This window comes from Ascidiella aspersa, chromosome 1 (genome assembly GCF_963924565.1).
Source record: "Ascidiella aspersa chromosome 1, kaAscAspe10.2, whole genome shotgun sequence".
NCBI classification, from domain to species: domain Eukaryota; kingdom Metazoa; phylum Chordata; class Ascidiacea; order Phlebobranchia; family Ascidiidae; genus Ascidiella; species Ascidiella aspersa.
Window position 1 is genome coordinate 21,216,606 of NC_139447.1, and position 25,161 is coordinate 21,241,766.

Sequence of the window (25,161 nt, forward strand, 5' to 3'; positions counted from 1 at the left end):
ATTTGTTTGCACTTACCAGACTGACAGGGCTGCGGAGTTGGTCTGTATTTCACCAAATTGCGTAACTCTTATAACGTGGATATTCAGCAATCCACCTATAGGGGTATCAAATAATTCATTCACTCACAAAACATGGTTGGAAAATATTACACCATTACAATTTCCATTTGGCGGCCATATCAGTCTACTTGGGTAGATTTACAAGGTCTTACCCAAGTCCAGAGTCCGACTCCAACCAAAACAAATCGACTCCCCGAGTCCGACTCCGCAGCCCTGCTGGGAGTGAAAATTTAACTTCAAAATCAACCTTGGATCACTTTGTAATTTTGCAGATCTGTGGACAGTATTGCAAATTTCAAAATTTGATGCCAAGAAAACACAACTTTCAATAGTATTAAGAGCACTTATTTGTTGTATGTTATGCAATAAATTTAGGAATTTGAAAAAATGAATCTAACAGACCAAGAGCCATAACAAAATGATTGATTCTACAAATGTACACATGCCTTTAGAAAGGCTTCTAAAAATTGGGGGCTCTTTTAATTTGGTACATCAAAAAAGGCAAAAAAATACAAAAAGGTACGGTCTACAAATACCACATACTGCAACGCACATTATTTGAGTTAGCGTTTGGGTTAGTGTTAGCCAAGCATTATTATTAATAGTAAATAAAAAATGTGTGAACTCTTGAAACCCCAACCTGCAGGGTAACCCAAACAATGTGTATTATTGCAGTGTTTGCAGACCATTTTTCTTTGCGTTACTCTTTACTTACCAAATTGAAAAAAATTGGTGCCCCAAAATCAGTTAGCTTAATCAGGATTTGCATGCAAGCAAGGCTTGAAAATAGCCTTTCTTTGTTTGCACTAAAATCCTGATCCAACTAATTTCAGTAAGCCTTCCGAAGGCATGATGCATGGTATATAATGTGTGGAAATATCATTGGTCAGCACTAGGGTTGTTGGTCAGCACTAGGGAGAATTAATTTAATGCTTGGAGCTAAAATAAAATAGTTTTAAACATCATAATGATGAAATTAGGCACAAATATATTCGTCAGGATTTTCATTTTTCAATCCTGTTTCTCAGGAGTGAAAAAATCTGGGAAAAAAGGAACTCTAGTCAGCACAGTTCCAGAAGGGCTTGGTCACAAATTGTAAATTGTTTTATTTGTTGTATATGGGCTGTTGATCCTCTTCAAATAAAGTTGTATTTACCAACAAAATGCAGCAGGCGTCTGTGTTAATTGTCATGTTTCAAACAGCTCCCACTGAGCCTGTGCAGGTCAGTTGTAAAACGACCACAAATTTTAGACGTAGCTTTATTTTAGCACTGTAATAACCAGAGTTTCCAACTTCTAAATTGGTATACTGTACACTTAAATATTGGTAGGATTTCCAACACAAGGTGTGTAAAAACATAAGCACCTTTCCATGAGAAAACATATAAAGCTACAATGTTAAAAGAGCTTCCCTGTTGTTTGTTGAGAGGGCAGCCAATTACATAAACTACAGAAACCCTGCATATGCCCTTTCTGTGCCAATTTATTACATTTCATTATAACTATAACCTACACTACAAGTACAAGAAGTTACTGGCGCTGGTCTAGAATCCTACCAAAACGCACATTATTTGGGTTAGGGTGGGTCAAGTATAATAATTAAATAATGAATATAACAACACAAAACTCACCCATATGCACGCCCAAACGCTAACACGCACGCTCAGGTTCGAAGTAAGGCCAGTTTCCCGCTCATAGCCGCGCATTCCATGTAAAATCAACGTATAATGCGGCCAGCCATTAAAAATCGCTCAAACGCGCAAAACTTTCGTCGCGATAACGGTTTTCAGTCTTCTCCATTATCAGTCGCGCTAAATTTACAAATAACGTTATTACAGGAATTACAGCCGCGCAATTTCAAGCTGCAAAATCGTGGTAGGATTCTAGACCAGTGCCAAGTTACTTTTCCAGGCTATTTTGCTTTTGTCTGTTTTATTAGTTTATAAAATTATGTTGCTTGAAAAAAGCGCCTTTTAGCCTAGATTCGCGTTTTCCCGCGTTTCAGTCGCAAAAAGGTAAAGGGGAGTCCCCATGCAACGGGAATCATCGGTTGCAATAGACTTTGTTGACAACAAGCATAGCTGGCAAGGTCAACTCACAATATATAAACTTCAGCTTGATGTAGGATAAAATAACATTGCACTCAGACCTCAGTTGATAAATTGTTTCCTAGTGATAGGGTCTATTTGTTCCATTACTTGATGCTTGCTTTGGCCACACCCTTTGCAATTTAGGAGTGTCGTGCTGTGCAAATTCCACTCTGTTTACACTTTGAAGCAAGCTTATGCCAATAACTAAATAAGTCTTGTTAGACAGAAAAATATGCTGCAAAGGTTGACTAGGAACAGAAGACACTGTGCGATTAACCTTCAGAGATATGTCGTCCATAAATTCAGCTTTCAAAATAGTTATTTTCATTACACTTTACATTAGTTTCTCATATTTTTGTGTGCATGGTTAACCAAAGTATTGAGGACGACAAATCATGATCATGACACCTCACGCTAATATCGACTATATTTCGGCCATTTTTAGGAAAATTGTGTTTATTCTGATCTAAAATATTTAGTTTGACTAGTATTAATTATTGCCACTCATCCAAATATTTTTAATTGGGCAAAATCGTTAATAAATTGCGATTTTTTGCTTTTCCGCCATAAGCGTCTATTGTCATTTGGGAAACAAGATGGCGTCCATGTCGCTACAACGAAGAGCGAGTTAGCTGCGCAACTTGTGATTTCTATAGAGACTTTGGTGCGCACAATGTGCACCTTCGAATGCGGTGCACATATAGCAAGTGCACAATGTGCACATTTTGGTTTTGAGTCCGTCTCCCTGTGAGGGTGGGTCGAGCATTATTATTGAATAATCGATATAATATTACTATACCCACCCACACCTCTCTGTGGTCATTCAGAGAACAATGCAGAATAATTTTCGGCGCTCTTTCACTATTGTACGTAAAAATTAATAAAAAATTTTTTTCTTTAAATACCGCATACCACAACACATATTGTTTGGGTTAGCGTTTGGTTGAGGGTGGGTCAAGTTATTATTAATAATAAACATAACATTACGTCACCCACCCTCACCCAAACGCTAACCCGCACCCTAACCCAAACAATATGCGTTGTGGTATGCGGTATTATTTTTATTTTGCATAATTTTTCACGTACAATAGTGAAAGAGCGCCGAATTTTCTAATTAAACAGGCTGTATTGCTATAAGAATGGGAAAAATTGCGTCTTATTGATTTGTGTCGTATTTTATTGACTTGATTATTACTAACAAACATAAAATAAACATACCCAAATATTAATAATGTTCGTTGGAGTAGGATTGTAGACCAGCGCCCTTCATTGTTATTCTCATACAAAATCAACTATACACATTTTTTTACATATATAGCAGAGCAGGTAGTCAAACCGTTTGACTTTTCAGGTTCGGTTTGGGTTCAAGGATTTTTTCTGAATCCGGTTCAGATCAGGTTTCGGTTTCGAGCAATTTTAAAGTTCCGGTTCAACTGTCATTATTTCAAAACCGGTTGATAACGTTCCGGTTCGGATACAATATAAGTTGCGTTAAATCTAAAAATGAGGGTCAATAAATGTAGAGTATAATCTTTGAATTGTAACTTTGTAAGTAATTTTATCTAAGTTACGTGATTTATTAAAAAAACAGCATCTCATTTTTCAAATATATATCTGAAAAATAAAAAATCTATGTTTTATTTAATCACTATTCATATTTTTTTCATAAAATATCAGACGTGGCGTAACTTGACTCCGTGAAATGCAAATTGTGACGTCATGCTGAAATGAACCGCTTTTATTTTCAGGTTTGGTTAAGGTTCAGGTTCTTTCAAATTATTCTGTTCAGTTTGGTTCGGCTCCTTAAAATCTAACAAAAAAAAACGGTTCAGATTCGGTACAGTTCGGAAAAAATTGCTCCAAAAGTCAAAACCGGTTCATAAAGTTCCTTCATTTTTTTACCTTTTTTCTTGTATGGTGTGGCTTTGAATCAAATTTTAATCTGACAATGGTGTTTTATATGCAATATTATGTGGCTATGCGACATAGCCGCACTGTATGCGACCTACAGTCTCCTTACAAGTGGGTCTAAAATATAACATTTCTTTTGGTCAACTTAAAAATTAAAGATTCTATTGTTAAAAAAGGTTGAAAATATAGAATAGCGGGATAATTAAAGATAGGACTTTAAATCTATTTATATATATTCCTGTTTTTCAGAAAAGTTATATTTGGAATAAACTAAACTGATGTTGCAATGCATTTAGAAAAACCTTTAATTTTTGATGCATATGGAAGCCTAAATAAAAATGATTAAATTCTACAGTCGGATGTGTGTTGTTTCCGACAGAGTTGTTGATCTAGTATTGCAGAGACATATTAATCAATCACATATTCAGTTTGCATTAAATACCAAGAGACTTTTTTCCAATCCAAGAGAAATAAATAAAAATGTTACTAAATTCAATGGGGACCATTCTAATTGGAACCGTGCCTATTTTAAGTCAAGCGAAGTAGAATCGGAGGAAATCCAGTCTCACCGAGCAATTCAAACTAACAATGTACTGAAAGTGATTAAATCCAATAACAACTATACAGAATTATATGGAACTGAACGAAATATCTTTAAACTACCAGGAATATATGCATCACTATCTAAGTGGTATTTGTCATGTAAGTATATTTAGTAACTAAAGTGAGTAGTACTGACACTAAATTAATTTGACTATTTTTATCCTGTCTGGAAAGTATGGCAAAAATCAGAAAAAAATGGAATGATGGGGTGAAACATAGTTCAAATGTGCATCTGCTTGTAATGTGTAACTTATAGAACAGGGATGGCAAACCTTTTCTTTGCACAGGTCACAAACACGACCGTAATCCTTACAAAATACACAAATGGGTCATATATTTAATTATATGCTAACTTTATGCGAAACTTTCCTGCTGCATTGTTTTAATGCTATTGTCTGGGTTGGTAATTCAAGGTTTTTCGATGATTAATTCGGATTCCCACCAATAGTAAGAACCTAACTATTTAACAAATGCTGCAGCATTTTCTATGGGATTATAGAAGTTCATCAGAAACACAAGTGGGTCATAATTAATTATATGCTAACTTTATGCGAAACTTTCCTGCTGCATTGTTTTATGCTATTGTCTGGGTTGGTAATTCAAGGTTTTACGATGATTAATTCGGATTACCACCAATAGTAAGAACCTAACTAGTGAACAAATGCTGCAGCATTTTCTATGGGATTACAGAATTTCAGCAGAAAGCTTTTCAGCATGGTATAACCAGGGTTTGCAGAATTTTTAATCTGCAAGCTCTTAATTTCTCTTAAAGCATAGCCACCCTTTTCATTTTACAGCAATAAAAAATGGCTTTTTAGTTGGCTTTTCTGCACGCATTTGTTAAAGTGCATTTAATGTAGGCGTAATCGTCACCCCTAAAACAATTTTACAGGACCTACAGATTGGGAAGCCCTGATTTAATAGTTGATAACATTTCGGTATTTCGAGAGAGAGACAAATGAGTCCTTAAAAATTTGTGGTTTGCCATCGCTGTTATAGAAACATCATTCGACAAATTTTATTTTTTGGGGGAAGGTATGGTGAGTACAGGGTTTGGAGTTGGAATGCCTGACGGCAGACGGTTTTTGCCCAGCCAATCATAAAGGGCAGACAGAGCACCTTCATTGTCGCCTAACAAAAGGAGCGACGACATCACACCTACATAATAAAAGCTCACTAAATAATAATGGTTTAAAAAGGCTAATTAAAGTGGATAAAAAAACTACCCGAATCATGCAAAGACCACATTCTCTGTTAACATGGCTTGCATATTGTTTGCAAGATCGCTCAATTTTAACTGTTCATTTTCGTTTTCAGTATGATTAACCTACTACAGTCATGTAGTTGGTATAAAGTAAGAGAGAGTTTTTTAAAACACATACTAGGAAATAAACCGAGATTCCGGCTAAACAGATTAGTTGGTGTTTCAGTAATGGCCAAAATAGTGCTGGTTTGCAAGCGCTAGGGATGTTCAAAGTAGAATCCCAAAGTATTCTAGAATAGTAGGTTTCGAATCTAGAATAACAAATCCAGAATAGTGAATCCTTATGTAATATGTTGAGTATATAATTTTTACTATTTATGAATATTTGGCATCTGTATAACAACACAACTTCATGGACAACATTTTATTTAAAATAATTGAATCTTATTGAAAAAGAAAAAGAAAGAAAAGAATACCAACAAAAACATCGCATAATAAACATAACACTAAACTATAAACATAAATCAAAAATATATAATATGCATTGAAAATGAAAAAATAATGCAATCTACAATAAAAATTTGTTACAATTAGGGATGCTCAAAGTAGAATATCGAATCCTTGGATTCGAATCCAGATGGGATTTGAATCCAATTCTGCCGTTTATTTCGGGTAATTGGAACCGATATAATTTAATGTTTTACCACCGATTGTTTCGCCTAATTGCACAAACGCGTGTGGTAAGTTGACCTGTCGCTGCGGCGACCAACTTACAGTGCTTGCTTTAAATGTAACCTCATAGTGCAGTGTCAGCGTTTTTTCGGGCGACCAATTACCGCGTCTCGCGATAACGTTCGTCTAATAATTAAGTGTCAATCAAGCATTATTGGGCGAGCGACTAACGTGTAATGTCTGGTGTGGAGTTCGCAATTGCCCTAAATGCGTTAAGTTGCAAAAGTAACATAGCGTTGCAAAACGTGCTGGCAGTCCACAAAATGCGCTCTAGGGTTACTTAAGGTCAACTTTAGGCCAATATTCAGGGAAGTTATGCAGTTATGCACAACGTAATTGTCAAGAATTCGTTATGTCAATAATAACTTTGTATTCTTTGCAGTACATCATTTGACTGCATAACAGATCATGTTAGTCAATAAAGAAACAATAAGACTTAACAATGCGATCAAAATCAGGACCGAATTCTTTAATACATCTGTGTGCAGTGTTGCATTTTCTCACTATTGGCAAAAATATAAGTTTTGGACACAACCTGGACAGTTGACATATTACAGTTTACAGAACGGCTTCAGATTACAGTTGTTAAGAATGTTAAACATATGAGAGAGTTTTTTTATTTTAATGTACACATGTTAGAAAAGTGTTTGGGCGATTTATTGCTGTGATTGTGGGCCCTATAGGGTAGATTAAGATTAATCCCTTCCCCAAACAAAATCAAGGTTAAATAATTTAATAAAAATATACTAGGATTCGCTATTCTGGATTCGTTATTCTAGATTCGAAACCTATTATTCTAGAATACCTTGGGATTCTACTTTGAACATCCCTAGTTACAATGCAAAACATTTAGTTCTTTTAAATGCTTTCCGGTAAGCCTTGAACGTAGCTTACTGGAGGTTAGCCAGCACTTGAAAATAAACATGCCACCATTTTAAAATGTCTACCGGCTCTTCACAGGCTTTCGCTTTAGCATGTCATGCCACATCTTTTTTTTTTTTTCATTATCATAGTTTGACTCTGGTTCTCAACTGGGGGAACCCTGGGGTGCCATTTCTAATGTCCAAGGGTGCCTAGAGATATTTGAGAATCTGATTTTTGCTGATTTTTTAAACTTTTTGTGTAAAATTAGAGTGGAATAAATCCAATTAAATCTTCCTACGTTGTAGAGAGTTAATGTGTATTGTTCCAGTTTCGTTTATTATGACATTCTAGTGAATTATCTACAAAAAAATCTTGTTAGGGTGCCGCAAGCCATAAAAGGTTAAGAATCACTGGTTTGACTCGTCACTGCTGGAATTCCCAGCTTCAGCCCCAAGAGACACGAGGCCAGCAATCTGGTCCATTTGAGCTGGAGGTATTTCAGTGGATGTTGAAGGATGTGATGCTGTACCACTCACTGGGCCATCTCCAACACCTCTGACTCTATACAGGCTGTAACTGGTAGAATATCATACTCAAAATATCTTGCAACTGACATATACATTATCTTAAAGAATGAATTGTTTTTGAATCCTTATCTTTTGGGCTGAGTTTTACATGTAATCCTTTGACAATGGAAACCATACTTGCAATGGACACATATTTCTCTTTCATCTTCGTCAAAACTATGTCCGTGCTTCTCAACCGCAATGACAACAATGCAGATACAGAGTACCTTAGCACCTACACCGCAACGCTGTTAACATACAAAGTCGGCGGTTTTTAACACTACCATGAGTCCAAACTCCAACCGCTTGGTCAGACCAAACTATGTCACAAACAGCCTTCAGAAAAACTCACTTAGGAATGAAATTTATGTAGCACACAATGCGCAACGTTAACTTGCAAAGTCAGCGTATTTTAGGAATGAAATTTATGTAGCACCAATGCAAAGTGCATCGTTAACTTGCAAAGTCAGCGTATTTTACGAGCACCATGAGTGCCAAGTCCAACCGCCCGATCAGTCCAAATACGTCACACGTGTCCTTCTGAAAAGCGCACTTTGGAATAAATTTATATCGGTTCCAATTACTCAATATAAACAGCAAAATTGAATTTGAATCCAACGATCCGATATTTTACTTTGAACATCCCTAGCAAGTGCTTTTTCCCTTACCTGGATCGAACGAATGTCTCACAACATATTATTGGGCTTTGCCTAACCGTATATATTTTGCGTGACAATGCTAGGTGATTTGATCCGGCCCGCGGCTTATGTTCCTTAATAGGCTAATCGAAAACAAGGGCGAGTTTCTACATGTTTTGGTTGTATCGTAAACACTCTGTCCAGCGACAGATCTAGTCATTACCCCGCCAAATTCTATTTTTAGGTTGTTTTAAAAGACTCAAATGGAAATTTATTTCAATAAACGCCAAATATGTCGGGCAATGTACATTTATCTGTGCTCAATGCGTAGGTGACGTCAACCTTCAAATCTAAATTAAGGTTTGCTTTTTAAAACAAGTAGCCTATAGTCGCATATTTTTTCATCCTTAAATTCTTAAATTGCACATTAGCAAACACTTAAATTGCACATTAGCAAACAATTCCTAAAGTAATAACAAGTTTGTTAGTTATTTGTTTTATAGTATCAGAGTATGACGTCATATTGCGTGTATTTAAGACCGTATTTTTGACCCGGCCAGCCACAACATTTCAAGTTTTTCATGCGGTCCACGGTTGAAAATAATTGCACACCCCTGACCTAAATCAATAGTGAGCAAACTGCGACAAACAGTTTTCTTTGTGGTTCTACTAACTGACTAGAATCATCCTATTCGAAGTGATTGCTAAAGTGAATTTTAAAAAAATTGGCAAAAGTCACCAACAGAAAGTTGATGAAAACTGCAAGTTTGACTAATTGTGAATACTACAAAATAAAGGTGTTATAGTGATTTAGACGAGTGCTTTGCAACCCCTTTTTCTTGGAACACCCACAAAGGTTAAAAATATATATCTAAAAGTACATTACATTCTAGGCAGCCCACAGCAAAAAATGCCAATTAAGCCTTTGTGGCTTTGTTAACTATCTGGGTGGTTTAACAGTGGACATTAAGGCCATCTAGAGACTACATTTTCTTTCTGGACACCAAATAAGATAAATTTATATTAAATTAAACAAACATGGTTTAAATAAGTGGTACCCAAACTGTTTTTCTTGTGGCAAGTTTGGTGAAATTTTAATGCATCCAGCAATATGAATTATGCTAGTTTTCCCTTTGATTCTTAAACCAAATCCATATTATGTATACATTTGTTTCAGAAAATCATAATCAATTGCTGCAGATTTTTTAAATAATAAGTTTAGTGCAAATGTCAGGTGGTAAAAATATCTGTAAGCATCTTATTAATGCAATAGAGTTAAGATACAAAACATCCCTATGTGACGCACTTAAAAAATTAAAACAACACACCTCGGCCCTTCGGGTCTTGGGATGCAACTATTATGTTATGTCAAGTTCCTTAAATAAAATCAGCCCAATAACAAGAGTAAAAAGCAGCTTTGGCAATGCAACGCTGTACCTATTTTTTGTTAGTAAAACGGGTAAATACTTCAGCCAGTTTTCTGTCTGACATTTATATAATCCCATTTAGTCGGTGCAACGCCAGGTTTATCTGTCCAATATGTAGAAAGCTTTAATTACCTTGCCACCTAAATTATGGATTGGAAAAATTATTATTTTCACAACTACTAACAGTACTTTTTCTTACAAAGAGCTCTTGATTCCCAGCATTGCTATCAACTGGTGCTAACAAAAGCCCTAATTTAATTGTCCAGTCTTTGTAATGTCACAGAATTCTGGTAGCCAAAAAATTAGGATAGTATAAATCTGGTTTCAATCACTGCTTTGTAAACAAAGTTCTAATTTAAAGTTGCAGACAAGAGCATTCTTTATAAACAAGAACTATAATATTTTTTTAAAGATAGACCCTGGAAACAAGGATGGTATAGCAGCCCAAGTGTATATATTAGAGCAGAAATTCTAGCTGTCATGTTGCATGGTTTACTGCACATTCTAATACAAGAAACTTATTTTAATTTTCTATTACAGAAAACTTTTTATTTTGTTTGCAGTGTTTGTAGTGATGACTGCTGATGCTGGATATTGCCTTGCACCCACTCAATTTGACCACTTTACATTTTTTCTTGCTACTGTTGGAATAGCACTCTGTTCGTGTTCAGCTAACACTTTAAATCAGGTAAGGGGGCAGTGACAGTCAAGTGAGTCAATAAATTCTAGGAGATCTGGAGGGTTCACTTTACGCATCTTAAAGTTACCCTCATATCAAAATCTTTCTACAGACTTTACTAAACCTAACAACCAGGCTGGCAGAATCTTGTCAGCCTTCTGGTGACAAAAATGTTGGCCCTATTTTTTTGTGCCCCGAAAGTTAAATGCTGTGTTTGCAATTAACTAGGCAAATTAAAAAGAAAAATTGTTATCCTCATATTTATTTTTAATTTCCAAAGTCGCCGGCATTCTACCATATTGCAGATTTTACTTTCAATGCCAAAAACCAATATGATTTGAAAATGAAGCTGTAACAGTCTTGGTTAAGTTTGTAATGCAATGTATATATATATATAACGAAGGTAGTTCCCAACCTTTTTGGACTTACAGCACCCTTTATAAAATATAAATAGTTTGCAGAACTCTTACAAGCACTTTCGCCAAGTGGTGAACTGTAATGTTACAATAAAATAATTTAAAACAGTACAAACAAACTGTATAAGAGGTAGAAAAAGCATTAATGATTTGTTGCTAGGGATGTTCAAAGTAGAATCCCAGGGGATTCTAGAACTTTAGGTTTCAAATCTAGAATAACGAATCCAGAATATACAATCCTGGTATGTTTTTATTAAATTATTTAATGTCGATTTGGTTTGGGTGAGGGATTATTTTTATAAATACACTACAGGACCCACAGTCACTCAATAAACGCAAAACAATTTGCTAACATGTGTAAATTGTAATAAAATATAATCTCCAAAATGTTTAACATTCTTAACAACTGTGATTTGAAGCAGTTCTTCTGTAAACTGTAATGCATGTCCAGCCTGTTGCCAAAACTCAATATTTTGCCAATATAGTGAGTACAATGCAATACCACACAATAAACTAATTATTAGGCGAAGGTTGTCGCAAGACTCGAATTAATTGGTCGCCTGCCCCAAAAAATGCTTGACACTGCACTACCAGGCTACATTTAAAACAAGCACTATAAATGTGTAGCCGCAGCGACACGCCTTCATCTAAACTTGCCACTCGCGTATGTATAGTTAGGCACAACCATCGGCGGTACAACATTAAATTATATCGGTTTCAATTACCCGAAATGAACGGCAAATTGGATATGAATCCAATTTGGATTCAAACCCAAGGATTCGCTATTCTACTTTGAACTTCCCTATTTGTCGCACTTGAATCGTACATAAAAAGGGTAAAAAAACACAGGACAACTATGTTATTGTATTTGAAATATCTTCAAGCAAAGGTGCAGGGTTGTTTAGTATTACGGATGAATGTAAACATTAGATCAGGGCTGATACTCAATACTAAGTGGCAGTATCACTACTGAGATCCGATCCGGTACCAAATTAACTTGGCAATTTTAGCCATGATTCACAACCCATGCAGCAATGCAATCTTATGAAAAAATAGTAGCTTAACAACTTGCCACTAAACTTAAATTTTGACCTAATAACCTGGCTAAAACCCCTTTGAAATTCCAATTTTAACTTTGCTTGTTTGAGCATAGTTATAGTTTGTCTAAGATCAGGGTGGTCCAAGGTTAATAACATTGTTGGTCAGTAGGCTAACATGAGTAGCAGGGGCAGATCAACGATTTCATTTGATCGGGGCATTGAATTTTGATCAAGGGTGTGGCTCCCTAAATTAAAAAAACGAAAAAAAAAAGTTCAAGAGTCCAATGTTTGACTTAATCGGTTCAGGTTTGGTTCAGTTTGAGTTTTTTTCAATATTTGGTCTATTCCGGTTCAGCTCCGGTTCAACCAAAGGTATCTTAAAAAACAGTTTATAAAGTTCTGGGAAGCCAAATTTTAGATAAAAGACCTGAAAACCAAATTTGGACTAAATATTAAGCTCTACCAGAATTACATATTGTGATCTCATACTGAAGTAAACCGCTTTTTTGATCAATTCAGGTTTGTGTAACCACCAAAAATTTGATTCAGTTCCGGTTAGACTCCCTTATTTAAAAAAAAAACGCTTTAGGTTCTGTTTGACAACTTGATTTAAACTAACTAAATGCAATGCAATATATATGTGCTTGGCAGAATAAAAATTTGTTGTTTGATGACTTCATGTTATGCTCAATTTTGTAACCTCCGTTTTTTTTAAATTTCACCTTTTTTACCTAATTAATCTATTTTACGTAGTTTTTATATTATAAGGCAGAATTACGTAGAAATGACCATGAAAAGGCCAGAGTACCAAGGCAATTGCTGTGGTCAGGCCAACAATTAAGTTAAGGGGCACGACCAATAAAACAAAGAATTTTCGCCAAAAATGCTTGTCACCAGAAGGCTGGCAAGATTCTGCCAGCCTGGTTAAGGCAAAATTCAGTGATTTAATCAATTAAAATCTTTGCTCATTTAAAAAGCTTGGCGAGGTGCCCTACGATGCCCAAATGGATAGGACCAGAAACCGACCTTTGGTACGTGGTGGTATCAGTTCTTTACATGCTCTTGGATTTTCATTTGTGACTGGTTTTTCTGGAGTAGGTTGTTTATATTTTGGTAAGAAATGTTTTTTTTTGTGTATTTACTAAAAAAAATCTTTAGCTTTCAATACATATGTTTTAAAAATAAACATTTATTTTTTTTAACTAGTTATGTTTGTTTTAGGAGTCAACATGTTGACTGCCTCACTTGGATTAGCAAACATAGTTCTGTATGCGTCAGTCTACACTCCATTAAAACGTATACATTGGATAAACACTTGGGTTGGGGCTGTGGTTGGGGCTATTCCTCCAATTATGGGATGGACTGCAGCAACTGGAAACCTTGATTCTGGTATACTTTTATTTCTAACTAAATGAAATACCCCGTGTTGCCAAGGCTAAATAAAATATTTACCAGTTCAATTTTAACTGGTTAAGGACTACGGTCGTTGTTGTGATGATATCAATCAATTACTGCTGCAATACACCTGATAATTAATGTGGCAATTAACATGTAACCAAAAAGTAATCTTATTGTGGATTGTTGCAGCCTTAACATCATTGTCAGAGGGTTAAATAATGCGAAAATATTTTTTTAAATTACATTTTTTTTTCTGTCTAATCGTTGCACTCCAGTCAGGGGCTGGGAACCTTTTTTTTATTTTGTGCCGCAATTTTTATGGTTACATGTTACGCCTGGTCTGATTTCTGCCTATGTCTTCTGCTTTACTTAGAAAATGACATGCATTATATATGCTTTATATGAAAAACCTCGCGTTGTAATAGCTTTAAACTTTTTCAAACAAAATTATTGCAATTATCTGCGATATCCTTTTATTTGCAAAAAACATCTTTTCATGCTGTTTTTTAACGCTTAAAAGGTTAGGACCAGTGATCCCAATAAGCGCATTTTTTGGGGGCATATATATATGTGGAAAAAAGTTGTTCTTACTATGGGGAGGCGCTCCCCCCTAAATAGAGCGCCGTCAAATTCTTAGGGCGTCGCAAGTACTGCTATAAATATTTAAAGGTGCCCAAATTAGTTTTATCTGAGCTACGCACGGAACAAAAAGTGCCCAAATTAGTTTAATCTGAGCTACGTACAGAACAAAAAGTACCCAAATTAGTTTGATGCATCGCAAGTACTGCTATAAATATTTTCTATTATGTGCAGTCATTTTTATGGTTACATGTTACGTCTGGTGTGATTATTGCCTATATTCGGTGTCTTATGCTTTACTTTGAAATTACACACATGTGTAGTCTCACCCGATCCGTCAGGAATTATTGCAGTTTTAAGCTGTTTTTAACGCTTAAATACTGTTTTTAACCTACAGCCCGCCGCCTCTTTGACAAACTATTCACAAGTCCATTTCAAATACTTTTTGACTGTTTTAACTTTGTGAATGCAAATAATTTTCATGTTTCGACATCTGATTTGTTATGATGCTGTCTTTTAAACTCGATCAGCGCGTCGTTACCGTTGCGCCATGGAAGGCTGCCAAGTGAGTCGAGGACAAACGGAAAACGTATTAACAAATATTGGATATATATTTTTTAACATTTTTTTATTTTCGGCAAAGTAATAAAAACTTGAAATTTAAAAGAAATGCCAGTATACCAAAAAATAGCGCTCGCTTCGGTCGCCTTCTACTTCAAGGTCTACTTCCTTCTACTTCAAGGTTAATAAACACTCAACAACTAGATAAACTATTAAGGTTATCGCGTTTCTTTAAAGTAGTTTTATTACACTTTTCATTAGTAGTATGGATGACAACATGTGGACTCAATGAAAACCAAACAAGCGCTATTTTATGCGCTTTACGCCAACGCTTCACTGCCTCCTCGAATGTTATTAAACCATTTTTAAGTGCCAAAAAAAAGATCCAAGGCCCGTCTGATTCACAGTGTTGTTTCTAATAACACATTTTCTCATTTCGTGTGGCCCGCATAGACCTTGCTGGGTTTGGTTTTGGCCCGCCACTAGAAAAAAGTTGACGACCCCTAGCTTAAAAGGTTAGGACTTCCCGAAGATAAAACTTCTACGCTCATTGTTTTGGTAAAACAACAGTGTACAATGCAGATTATACTATACCCCAAAAAAGCAAAGTTGCGTGTTGTGTCAACTAAAGGAGTAGGTTAAATTTATGTCAATATAAACAGGAAAGACGCGAAGGCGAAATATTTTTAAAATTAAAGTTATCAACTTAAGAAAAATGCGTAACCCGTTTAAAACTCAAAAATGCTTACTGATAACACCGCTGCACTACGCGCAATAATTACCTTGACCATTAGACGGTTAGACCACGCTACGCTTGAATAAGTCCAAGCGAAATCTTGTCTCAAGCGAACGCAGTTCTCCAAATAAAGAGACATGTTTGGGAGAAATTAATTAAGATTATTGCGACGCCTCTTGTGCTCTCCCATGCATATTGGTCCTCTCGATTTCAACAAAAACATCCGTTCGATGGACAAAGCAAGCAAAAAATAATTATAAAAACGCAGTTAGGGTCAATTCGGTGAGCGCGGATATTCACAAACTAAAAATAGTGAAGACCCCCTGAAAAAAAGGTCTACCCCGTATCTAATTTGGACACTTTTTTTGTTGGAAATTTTGTGCACTTTGCGCACTTATTTTCGGCTAGTGCGCAAAATTTTGGGCACCTGCACACATGGTAAAGGATTAGAGAGAACATTGGTTAGGACCGTTTATAGATAAAACTTTTAGGCTAATTGTTCTGCTAAAACAGTGAACAATGCAAATTTATAATATTCCCCAAAAAAGCAATGTTGTGTCAACTAAAGACGTAGCTTGAACTTATGTCAGTATAAACAGGAAAGACGCAAGGGCAAAATCTTATTTTAATTAGTTATCAACTTAAGAAAAGTGCGTAACCGTTTAACAGTTAAAAAGTCCTTACTGCTAAAACCGCTTCACTACGCGCGATAATTACCTTGACCATTGGGTGGTTTCACCGCGCTACGCTTGACTAAGTCTGCCACACAAATTACCAAGCGAAATCGCGTCTTAAGCGAGCGCATTACTGCAAATAAAGAGACTAATTTTATGTATGGAAGAAATTAATTAAGATTATTGCGACGCTCTCGTGCTCTCCTGCGCATATTGCTCCACCTGTCCATTGCAACCAAAACATCCGAAGGACAATAATAATTTCAGATTATATATATTTAAGAGCTAATAAAAACAGAAGTTCCAAACTAATTATTAGTGAAAAAGCCAAAAGTGAAGACCCAAAAAAGATCCTTTCACTTATCCAATTTGGGCACTACTAAAAAGAAATGTTATGGACAGCGTAGCATCCTGGCTAGAGTGCTAAATAGAGTGTAATGTGGTAAAAAAATTAATTTTTCCTAAATAAAACATTTTAAATTCCCTAAGCGTTAATTAATGTACAGCCTGTATCCCTTGACTATATTTGTTGTTTGTGCCTGAAATGGGTTAACTAAATGCTTCTCCACAATTGGAGTCGCACCTTTACGTCTGTATGGAAGCGAAATTTAATCGGATGTTGTGTTCTAAATTATCGCATTTATCTGCATGATTGTGAAACATTTAATTGTTCGACTTTGTAAACTAAAACTGCGTCTAACATAAGTAAAATCTTATTTGAAACTGAAATTGGTAACTATTAAAACCGCCGCATTAAATGCAATATTTTGCAAACACTACCTAATTTTGCGCGGTAACATACTTCGAGAAGTTCTTAAACATAAAATTCTTGAGTTGGAAGCATTTAAGGCAATTTACCCAAGAAACCAATTTAATACTTCGTCTTGTGAGATTACATTACTAATTTTACACAGTTTTGTTATACAATGCAACAAAGGGACTCCAGCAATAAGACCGAGATAAGAACAACCCCAACGTCAGAATAAAACACAATTCGGAATGAGGTCAAAATAGGACTAATACTAATGATATTAGTACCGTCTAAATCGGAATAAGTCCTAAATCCATCAGAATAACATCTAAAAGGTCAGAATCAGGCCTAAACAACACTTTAACTAACCCAAACCCCACCCCTTAAGTGCATCACTAACTCCCCTAATAACTTCAACACTAACCCATTTTCTAACCCCACCAATAACCCCTAACAGGACCAAAAATCCGGTGCCAAACAGTGGCGCCCTGACGGCGCTGTTCAAACATGGGCGTACAAACGTAGTCACCAAAACGGCTGATGCCAGACCGATGGCCCCCGATCGCCCACACCCTCTACCCACAGGTTAGGGCCATTTAGGCCTTCTTCCGATGAATTTAGGACTAATTCCGATGAATTTAGGCCTTATTTGCCTGAATTTAGGCCTTATTCCTATGAATTTAGGACTGATTCCATTGAATTTAGACCTTATTCTGATGAATTTAGGCCTTATTCTGAATAATTTAGGCGTCTTATTGTGTGTTCCCACAACAAAGTTTGTAACCAAAAAGCAATTTTGGAACCACTCACAAACGTAAAACCTTAAAGCAAATACATAATCCCGGTACCATATTGCGTCCAACGGGAAAAAATTGCGAACTATATACCTAAATTTTGCGCGGTAACAGACATCAAGAAGTTTCATCAAGAAGTTCTTAAACATAAAAGTCTTAAGTTGGAAACAGTAAAATTGTTTTTATTAAGGCAATATACTTGATTTGATTTTATATCCACACAAATAATTGCGCTTGAAAAAAGTTTTGTACGGTTACATTAAGAGTTTACGATATGTCACACACGCACCCGTGGAGAAGTGAGCGCACTTTGACCTTTAGTTAGGCGGCGCTCCGTATGACGCTGCGTCTTTTCTTAGGCAACGATTACGTGGTCTGTCTGCCATACCAGCGACCGAAAAACTTTCGAACTTTTCGTAAAATAAAAAATTACATTTAATTACTGGTACTATTTGTATCACATAGCTAGTAATAGGTAATAACTTCAATCCTTCATGCACAAATCTTTAAACCTGTATATTAAAAGAACATAGATTATATAAGCTGCCTTGAGTCATGTTCATAGGTTTTATTCCAAATTTTATCAAGAAAAGTCAATTGTGTCAAAACTCATTGTTTTTTAACTGGTGAATTGTTTAACCTAGGGTTAATGATGGTAAACCAACAAATGGGAGAGGGTGAATGTTTTATTTTATCTTGTTGGTTGTACAGAAATCCAAAAAGGGTGGGCCCTGAATTTTCAACTAAGGGATTTTCTGTCTGACGATAATGATCTCATGCAAACCGCTTTTTGTGTAATAGTTAACTTTTCTTGAAAACCTAAATCAATCAGCAATGCAGTTTCCTAAGTTTAATATACAGCACTACGCTAAATTACACGCCATTCTCCACCTGCAATACAAAACGGAAGATTTTTTCCTGGGTGTTGCCAGTGTAGAAGTCATTTTGAAATTTATGTCCCAGTCAAGTCATTTATAAAATAACTTATAAAAAAAAAAAATTTTATAAAAATAAGTCCAAGTCAAGTCTCTGTCAATATTACCAAGTTAAGTTCCTGTCAAAAACTAAAATTGATAACCTTACTGGATTACGGGCAATAAATCAATTAAAAAAATAACAAAATAGCAAGCTAATTGTGTTATTTAGAAAAATTTATATATATATATATTATAACCAAATTTTATAAAAAAAAAAATCCCTAATAAAACACTTTATTTTAACCCGAGTCAGAGTAAAGTCAACTCATTTAAAAACAGTGACCTAAGTTCATTCAAGGAATGCAAGGCATTGACTTAAGTCAGGGGTGTGCAACCTTTTATACTGCCGGGCCAAATATATGTATTCGGATTAGACCACGGGCCACTTGCATATATCTTGTCGACTACCACGAAAATAAAGCCATTTCGTTTTTAGTTTATTGCGAATCAACAGAAAAGATTTTGAAATCACTTTAATTTAAGCTTTAAAGCTGACTTGCTTTCCCAACCACCTTATCCAGGTTTATTTGGATTGAAGTTTTGGCAACCCAAAGTCCATTCTCCAGGTGTACATTAGGCAGTTCTGAGCGATGAGGGTTTTCATGAACCCCAGTTCGGAACACAATTGTTCACACACCCCATCTTTGAAGCAACAAAATTTCTCAGCTGTGGAAACATTTAGATCGAAATTTTTGAGGTAAAAAAACCTACGTTTTAGCTGCGCAGAGAAAAGTTTGTTTCTTGTTTTTTTACAACTCACGTGAACATTGAAATAGATTAAAAACAATTAAATTTCAAATAAGTGAAAAAGATCTAATAACCATTTTTTATTATGCTTTTGTTACATGGACGGTAGCTAAAAACAACCAAAATTGCAGTGCTTAGTGCAATCCACACTGTCTTTGGAATAACTTTCGCTTTTTTCTTCTGTCAACCATTTGATGAACAACCTAGTAACCAGCTACTGCAGCGATTGTTCAATGGTTGTTTTAAATTAAAACAATAACACAACAAAAGGATATTGTTTAAGGCAATTTTATTCGTGGAGAAATTATAATTTGGTCTAAATGACCGTTGGCGGTAATTTAAGGTAAATCGCATTCTACCTCATACTGTGGTTATTCTAATAAACTAAAAAAAAATTTGCTATAAGGTGACCTAGACTTACGAACAGTAAGCAGGTTTCAACATTTTAACAGTGACCTGAATGTTTTGTGGTGCGGGCTAAAAAACAAATATTTTGGTTCCACGGGCCGTAGGTTGCACACCCCTGACTTAAGTCATTACAACACTGGGAGTTACTATGCCATGATTATTGCAACATCTGCACCGTAGCTGTAAGATATTCAAAATGCAATTTCTGCTAAGTGAGCTAAAATCCAAGCTGTGTTTGATGGGAAAACAATGCAACAAAATCAGGTTGTATTACAATATGCGTATAGAGAAAAAAATTGCCAGAACTATTATAACATAAAAATGGAAACAGTCACACTTAGTCATGTCCGATAAATATGGGGCCGGAGCCGATACCCTATGCCAAGGGGAAGGGTCGGTACTCGTCTGATACTTGGGTGGTTGGTAAGAGGCTATCCAGAAATCCAAAAAGGGGAATCCCAAATTTTTAACTTGGAGAATTCCCCATTTTTTCAGGCGGGTATAACATCATAAACACTTGCTGATCAGCCAACTCAAACGAATAGCGAAAGAGAAAAAATCCTCCGTTTACCGTCGACCAAATAAGAAACGAAAAACGGCGTTTTGATTTTGGTTTTGCATTAGCTTATGACGTTTCGCATACAAACAAAAAACGATAATGTCACTTACAAAAAGGGGGTTGTCCCAACAACAATACTTTTGGAATCATGATAATTTTGCTGTTTAATTTGTTAGTATTTAAGTAGTTAAAATTGGCCAAAAATTTCATTTTTTGAGGGGGGGTAAAGACAATTTGTTCCAAGTCATTAACACATTTATTTGACGGACGGTTTTTTGTACCTTTTGTCTACAAGAGGATACACTTTTACAATACAAACAAATGTATTGATTTAAATCTGTGGTTCTGGACATTTTTGTTGTTGCGGCCCCCTTTTTTCAGTTTTTGGAAACATACCATTCCCTCAATTTTAGTGTAATAGACCTAAACTAATTAGAATCAAATGTAAAAAAGTTCTTGTTTGCTGGCCATAGCGGTTAAGGCTGTGGTTTTTCCTTAAATAATACACAACATGACCCCCCCAGGCAACCTATAGTGACCTGATTGTGGGTCATGACTACCAGGGCTGGTAAGCCACAGTAAAAAAGCACTGGCTTTGGCTACAGCTTCCAGAGCTTCCTGGCGATTCCCAGGTTGGGAACCAACAATCTAAATCAGGGGTTCCCAACCTTTTCTGCTGCTTGTACCCCCAAAAAGTTTTAATGGATTTTTTCAGATATATATTGCTAAATTAAATTTCTTTTATATCTCTATTAAGGGCTAAACCGGTATTTCGCACAAAAATCGCAAAAATAAATTAAACGTCAATTACTTTGTTTGCCACATCTCATTGAGATATTTGGTGCTGCTTCATTGATAAAATTCGCTCAAACGATGGTTCGATTTTACTCAAGGAAAATTAAGATAGAACTTCTGAGGCACAACCGATTTCTGTGCCTCAAATACTGTTTTTTACACTCTAGTTCTAGAGGTGGATAGTAGACTGTTTGTAGCACATTTACAAGACTACATTGAATGCCCCCTTTATATGTACATTTTCTTCCAAGCTTTGTGCTTTGTTGTTTGTTGCTGACAGCAAGTAAATTCATATGTAGCAGTTCTCAATCTCTTAAAGTAGAACTATGCAGTTAAAAAAATGCATTGTTATGAGACAATGAGGTTTCTTACTAAACAACAACAATTATTTGCAGATAATTGTTTGTTTTTTCAAAGCAAAGGTAATGGCATAATATCATTTACAATTCCAAAATAAAACTGTGCTCTAAAATCTGTTTGAAAAGCTGCTCTGTGGCCCAAGGATCTTCGTACCCCTTGCAAAAATTTATTTTATGTTAGTTTACTTTCACCCTGCACGAGTGGTACATAATCGTACATTGATGCATTTGGATGGAACGCCATTGACATAATAATGTTTTAGGCTTGAACTTATATTAGTAATATTTTAGTTGTCAGGGTGTTACTTTGATTTCAGGTGCTTTTATTTTTGCTGGCATTTTGTATGCTTGGCAATTTCCTCATTTTTATGCACTGGCTTGGAGGAGAAGGGGTGATTATGCAAGAGGGTCATATCATATGCTTCCTCTTTCCAACCCAAGTGCAACAAGGTGTGTTGTCCTTGCACATTCTGTATACTTATGTGGACTTTGTCTTGCTGCGCCTCTGACTGGAATTACATCTATGTCATTTGTCTACATGTCTATACCTGCCAACATTTGGATGATGTATTCTACCTATATGTTTTACAAGTACGTAATATTATGCAAGTAAATTTGGGGTATATCATACCCATGGCAAAACTTTTATTATAGGAGCTTTTCTGATGTAACTTTAGGTTTATAAAGAATTTAGGCAGCTTTATGTAGATTTTACCATTCATTGTTTTTCAGACAAAGAAACAGCAGGACTTCACAAGTTCTATACAAGACAAGTTTATATTACCTGCTTCTTATTTCTATTGCATTAATCGTGGATAGAAAAGTACTTGTTGAAGATATAAAATCAAAAGATTATATAAAATTTGTTGTACCAAATGTGTAACTTTTAGTTATATTTTAATTTTGCTTTTTAAGTGTGTTGAATAAACTAAAATGCGTTTTTCACTGAAATTTGCATTATTAAATTTTGTTAAACCTTTTTTATAGGTTTGAATGCCTAAATTAAAATAATTTGGGGCTTAAATACAATTTAAAAGGTGAAAAAAACATTAGTTATTTTTATGCCAATTTATAAATGTAACGTCATGTGGTGGACAGTATTAAATTACATTGCATGCCAGGTAATAAGTTTTTTTGATATCATCCATGGTGAACAGTGAAATACTGGGACAGTAATTCTTCTCCAGTTGAAATGTCTTTTGTAGCAACTAATGCAACTGCTCTCAAAGAAGCTGTCTGTTGAATTCCTTTGAAGTGTATGTTGGGAATATAACAGCGAAGATTAATTGGAAAGTTGCAAGGAAAGTCAAATTCTTGATAGGCAACATTGTAAGGAAAATTTGTTGTGTGGTTGTTTACATACTGGCCAATATTTAAAATACATTTTGGAAATGTTGTAAGCCATGAGGTATCACACAAAGTATAGCTTCCAACAATGTCTCTCCTTGAACATGATTTAAATATATATTTTGAAATTCCTGTAGCTTTTCCATCAATATATACACTGTCTTTACATCTAAATATAAAAGAATTTGCGAAAGATTGAAAAAATATCGCATTTGAAGGTGAATATATGGTTCCAGGGTAGAGTGCTGCAATTTGCCCTTTAGAAATGTTTCCTTTGGTCACAAATACACCAATGCCAGCATTGGGAATGTCACTATTCTTGCAGGAGATTTCAAAACCGGTCACAGAGTAGAAAGATTGAGATGTTTTAGGTTGGTGGGTATCAGCATGTAATGTTTGAAAAATGTCAGTAAGCTGACCTAGTATGAAACTTTTTTCAATGTACTGTACTTTTCCAGCCTGAAGTTCACCATTAAAACTATTGTTTGTAAGAATCCAAGGGAGAAATCGTTTCTTGTAAGACCTCCAGGAGGTAAAAGGAGTTGACAGTTTCATGCCTCAAATACCACTACAGAAACAAAGATTACTCATCTTGAATAAGCAAATATATGTTTGGTTTAAAAACTGTTGCTACCAGGCATAGTAATACAAAAAAAGCTCCTCTGGTAATTGTATTTCTTTATCAACGTTTCGGCAACCTATGCAAGTAGCCTTCGTCAGGGTGAATGACACCGAACGCGCGTACAATAATGAAAAACACACATAGGAAAAAACGCGGGCAACGATATGTTTGTGATCACGTTTTAGCGTTTGGTTGAGGGTGGGTCAAGTTATTATTAATAATAAACATAATATTACTTGATCCACCCTCACCCAAACAATATGCGTTGTGGTATGCGGTATTTTTTTTTTGCATAACTTTTCACGTACAATAGTGAAAGACCGCCCATTATTGTACGAGTGTTCGGTGTCATTCACCCTGACGAAGGCTACTTGCATAGGTTGCCGAAACATTGGGAAAGAAATACAATTAACAGAGGCGCTGTTTTTTGATTTACACATGAAAACCGGGTGCATATTGATTTCTAGGAGTGCAGGTCTAGTCTGTTAAAAAAAAGTGGACGCTGGTCTAGAATCCTACAACTTTTTTGTTTTAGCAGCAGAAGGTACGGTAGCAAAATTTAGTTTTCAAAATTTAAATTCCACAGGTAACAGTAAAGCTGGTTAGGCTTGTCATATATTTCCCAACGGTGAAAGCAATTTAACTATAAATTTGTACAGGGGGATATTATCTTGCAAGTGGCCACATCTGGCTATTTTATTGCAGGTTCATGGTCGTTGATGTTTTCATTTTTGCCCGAATTTAGAATTGTGTAGTTGCCCTTGTGCTGGGTCTACCCTAACAATAAACACACCGTCAGAAAGAGCCAACCCTCTTCTGTACGGCGAGAGATAAAGAACCCCCTATATCCATGGTGCGACGCCTAGCGGAACTCTTAACGTAGCCTATATTATAAAATACTTGTCACTAGGTGGCAGCACAGAAACTCCGGTCGAGTCTTGGGGTAGCCTTCTTTTATTCCTAAAACGTAACTATGAGTGCCTAGAGTATTAGGCTTTCCCTACAGAGTCGATTCAGTGGGGGTAATTTTGCTGAAAAATCTACGGCCGCCTAGCATACGAAATTGCATTGACGTGCGCATGTCTAGAATCCTAACACAATATTTCGGATTTTTGTGTTTTCAAAAGTTGTACGCGGGTATTACCAGGTTCCAGTGGCAAAGAAAGATATTCCCAAGACCGCAATTATAATCCCATTTGGCTTATTTGAATTCATACGAATTCTTTTCGGACTCAAGATGCAGCGCAGGCATTTTATCGTCTTATGGATACGGTTTGCAAAGACCTGACATTTGTCTTTGTCTTTTTTTTTTTTTTTTTTTTTCGATCTTGACAAGTTTTATTATTATATAGCGACACAATAAAGCGAGTGCGAAAGAAAAAAAAGAGGCGAGATAAAACACATGTCAGAAAGCGACGAACTAGCAGGAAGGCATTAAAATACAGTTGGGGATTCGGAGTAACATGAAGTGAGCGTTAAAATAGCCCTTGCCACTTGCAAAGAAAGTCGTTAATTTTACAATTCCGAATGGCGATAAGATGTTCCGACTTCTGAACAGATTTAACCATATTTAGCAACATATTGAAATTCGGCACGGATTCGGCGTATACTTACAGCGGTAAAT

General features: G+C 35.8%; 2 protein-coding genes across 2 annotated transcripts; one reads left to right on the forward strand and one right to left on the reverse strand.

Moving 5' to 3' along the window:
* Positions 1-4,314: 4,314 nt before the first annotated feature.
* Positions 4,315-22,796, forward strand: LOC146168245 (protoheme IX farnesyltransferase, mitochondrial-like). The gene is made up of 6 exons (XM_083380929.1): positions 4,315-4,763; positions 10,659-10,783; positions 13,208-13,343; positions 13,452-13,619; positions 21,886-22,159; positions 22,301-22,796. The coding sequence occupies exons 1-6, from the start codon at positions 4,400-4,402 to the stop codon at positions 22,449-22,451; spliced, it is 1,218 nt and encodes a 405-aa protein (XP_083237055.1). The 5' UTR covers positions 4,315-4,399; the 3' UTR covers positions 22,452-22,796.
* Positions 22,269-23,577, reverse strand: LOC146168246 (SET domain-containing protein 9-like). Its single transcript, XM_083380941.1, has one exon. The coding sequence runs from the start codon at positions 23,468-23,470 to the stop codon at positions 22,709-22,711; it is 762 nt and encodes a 253-aa protein (XP_083237067.1). The 5' UTR covers positions 23,471-23,577; the 3' UTR covers positions 22,269-22,708.
* Between the last annotated feature and the right edge of the window lie 1,584 nt (positions 23,578-25,161).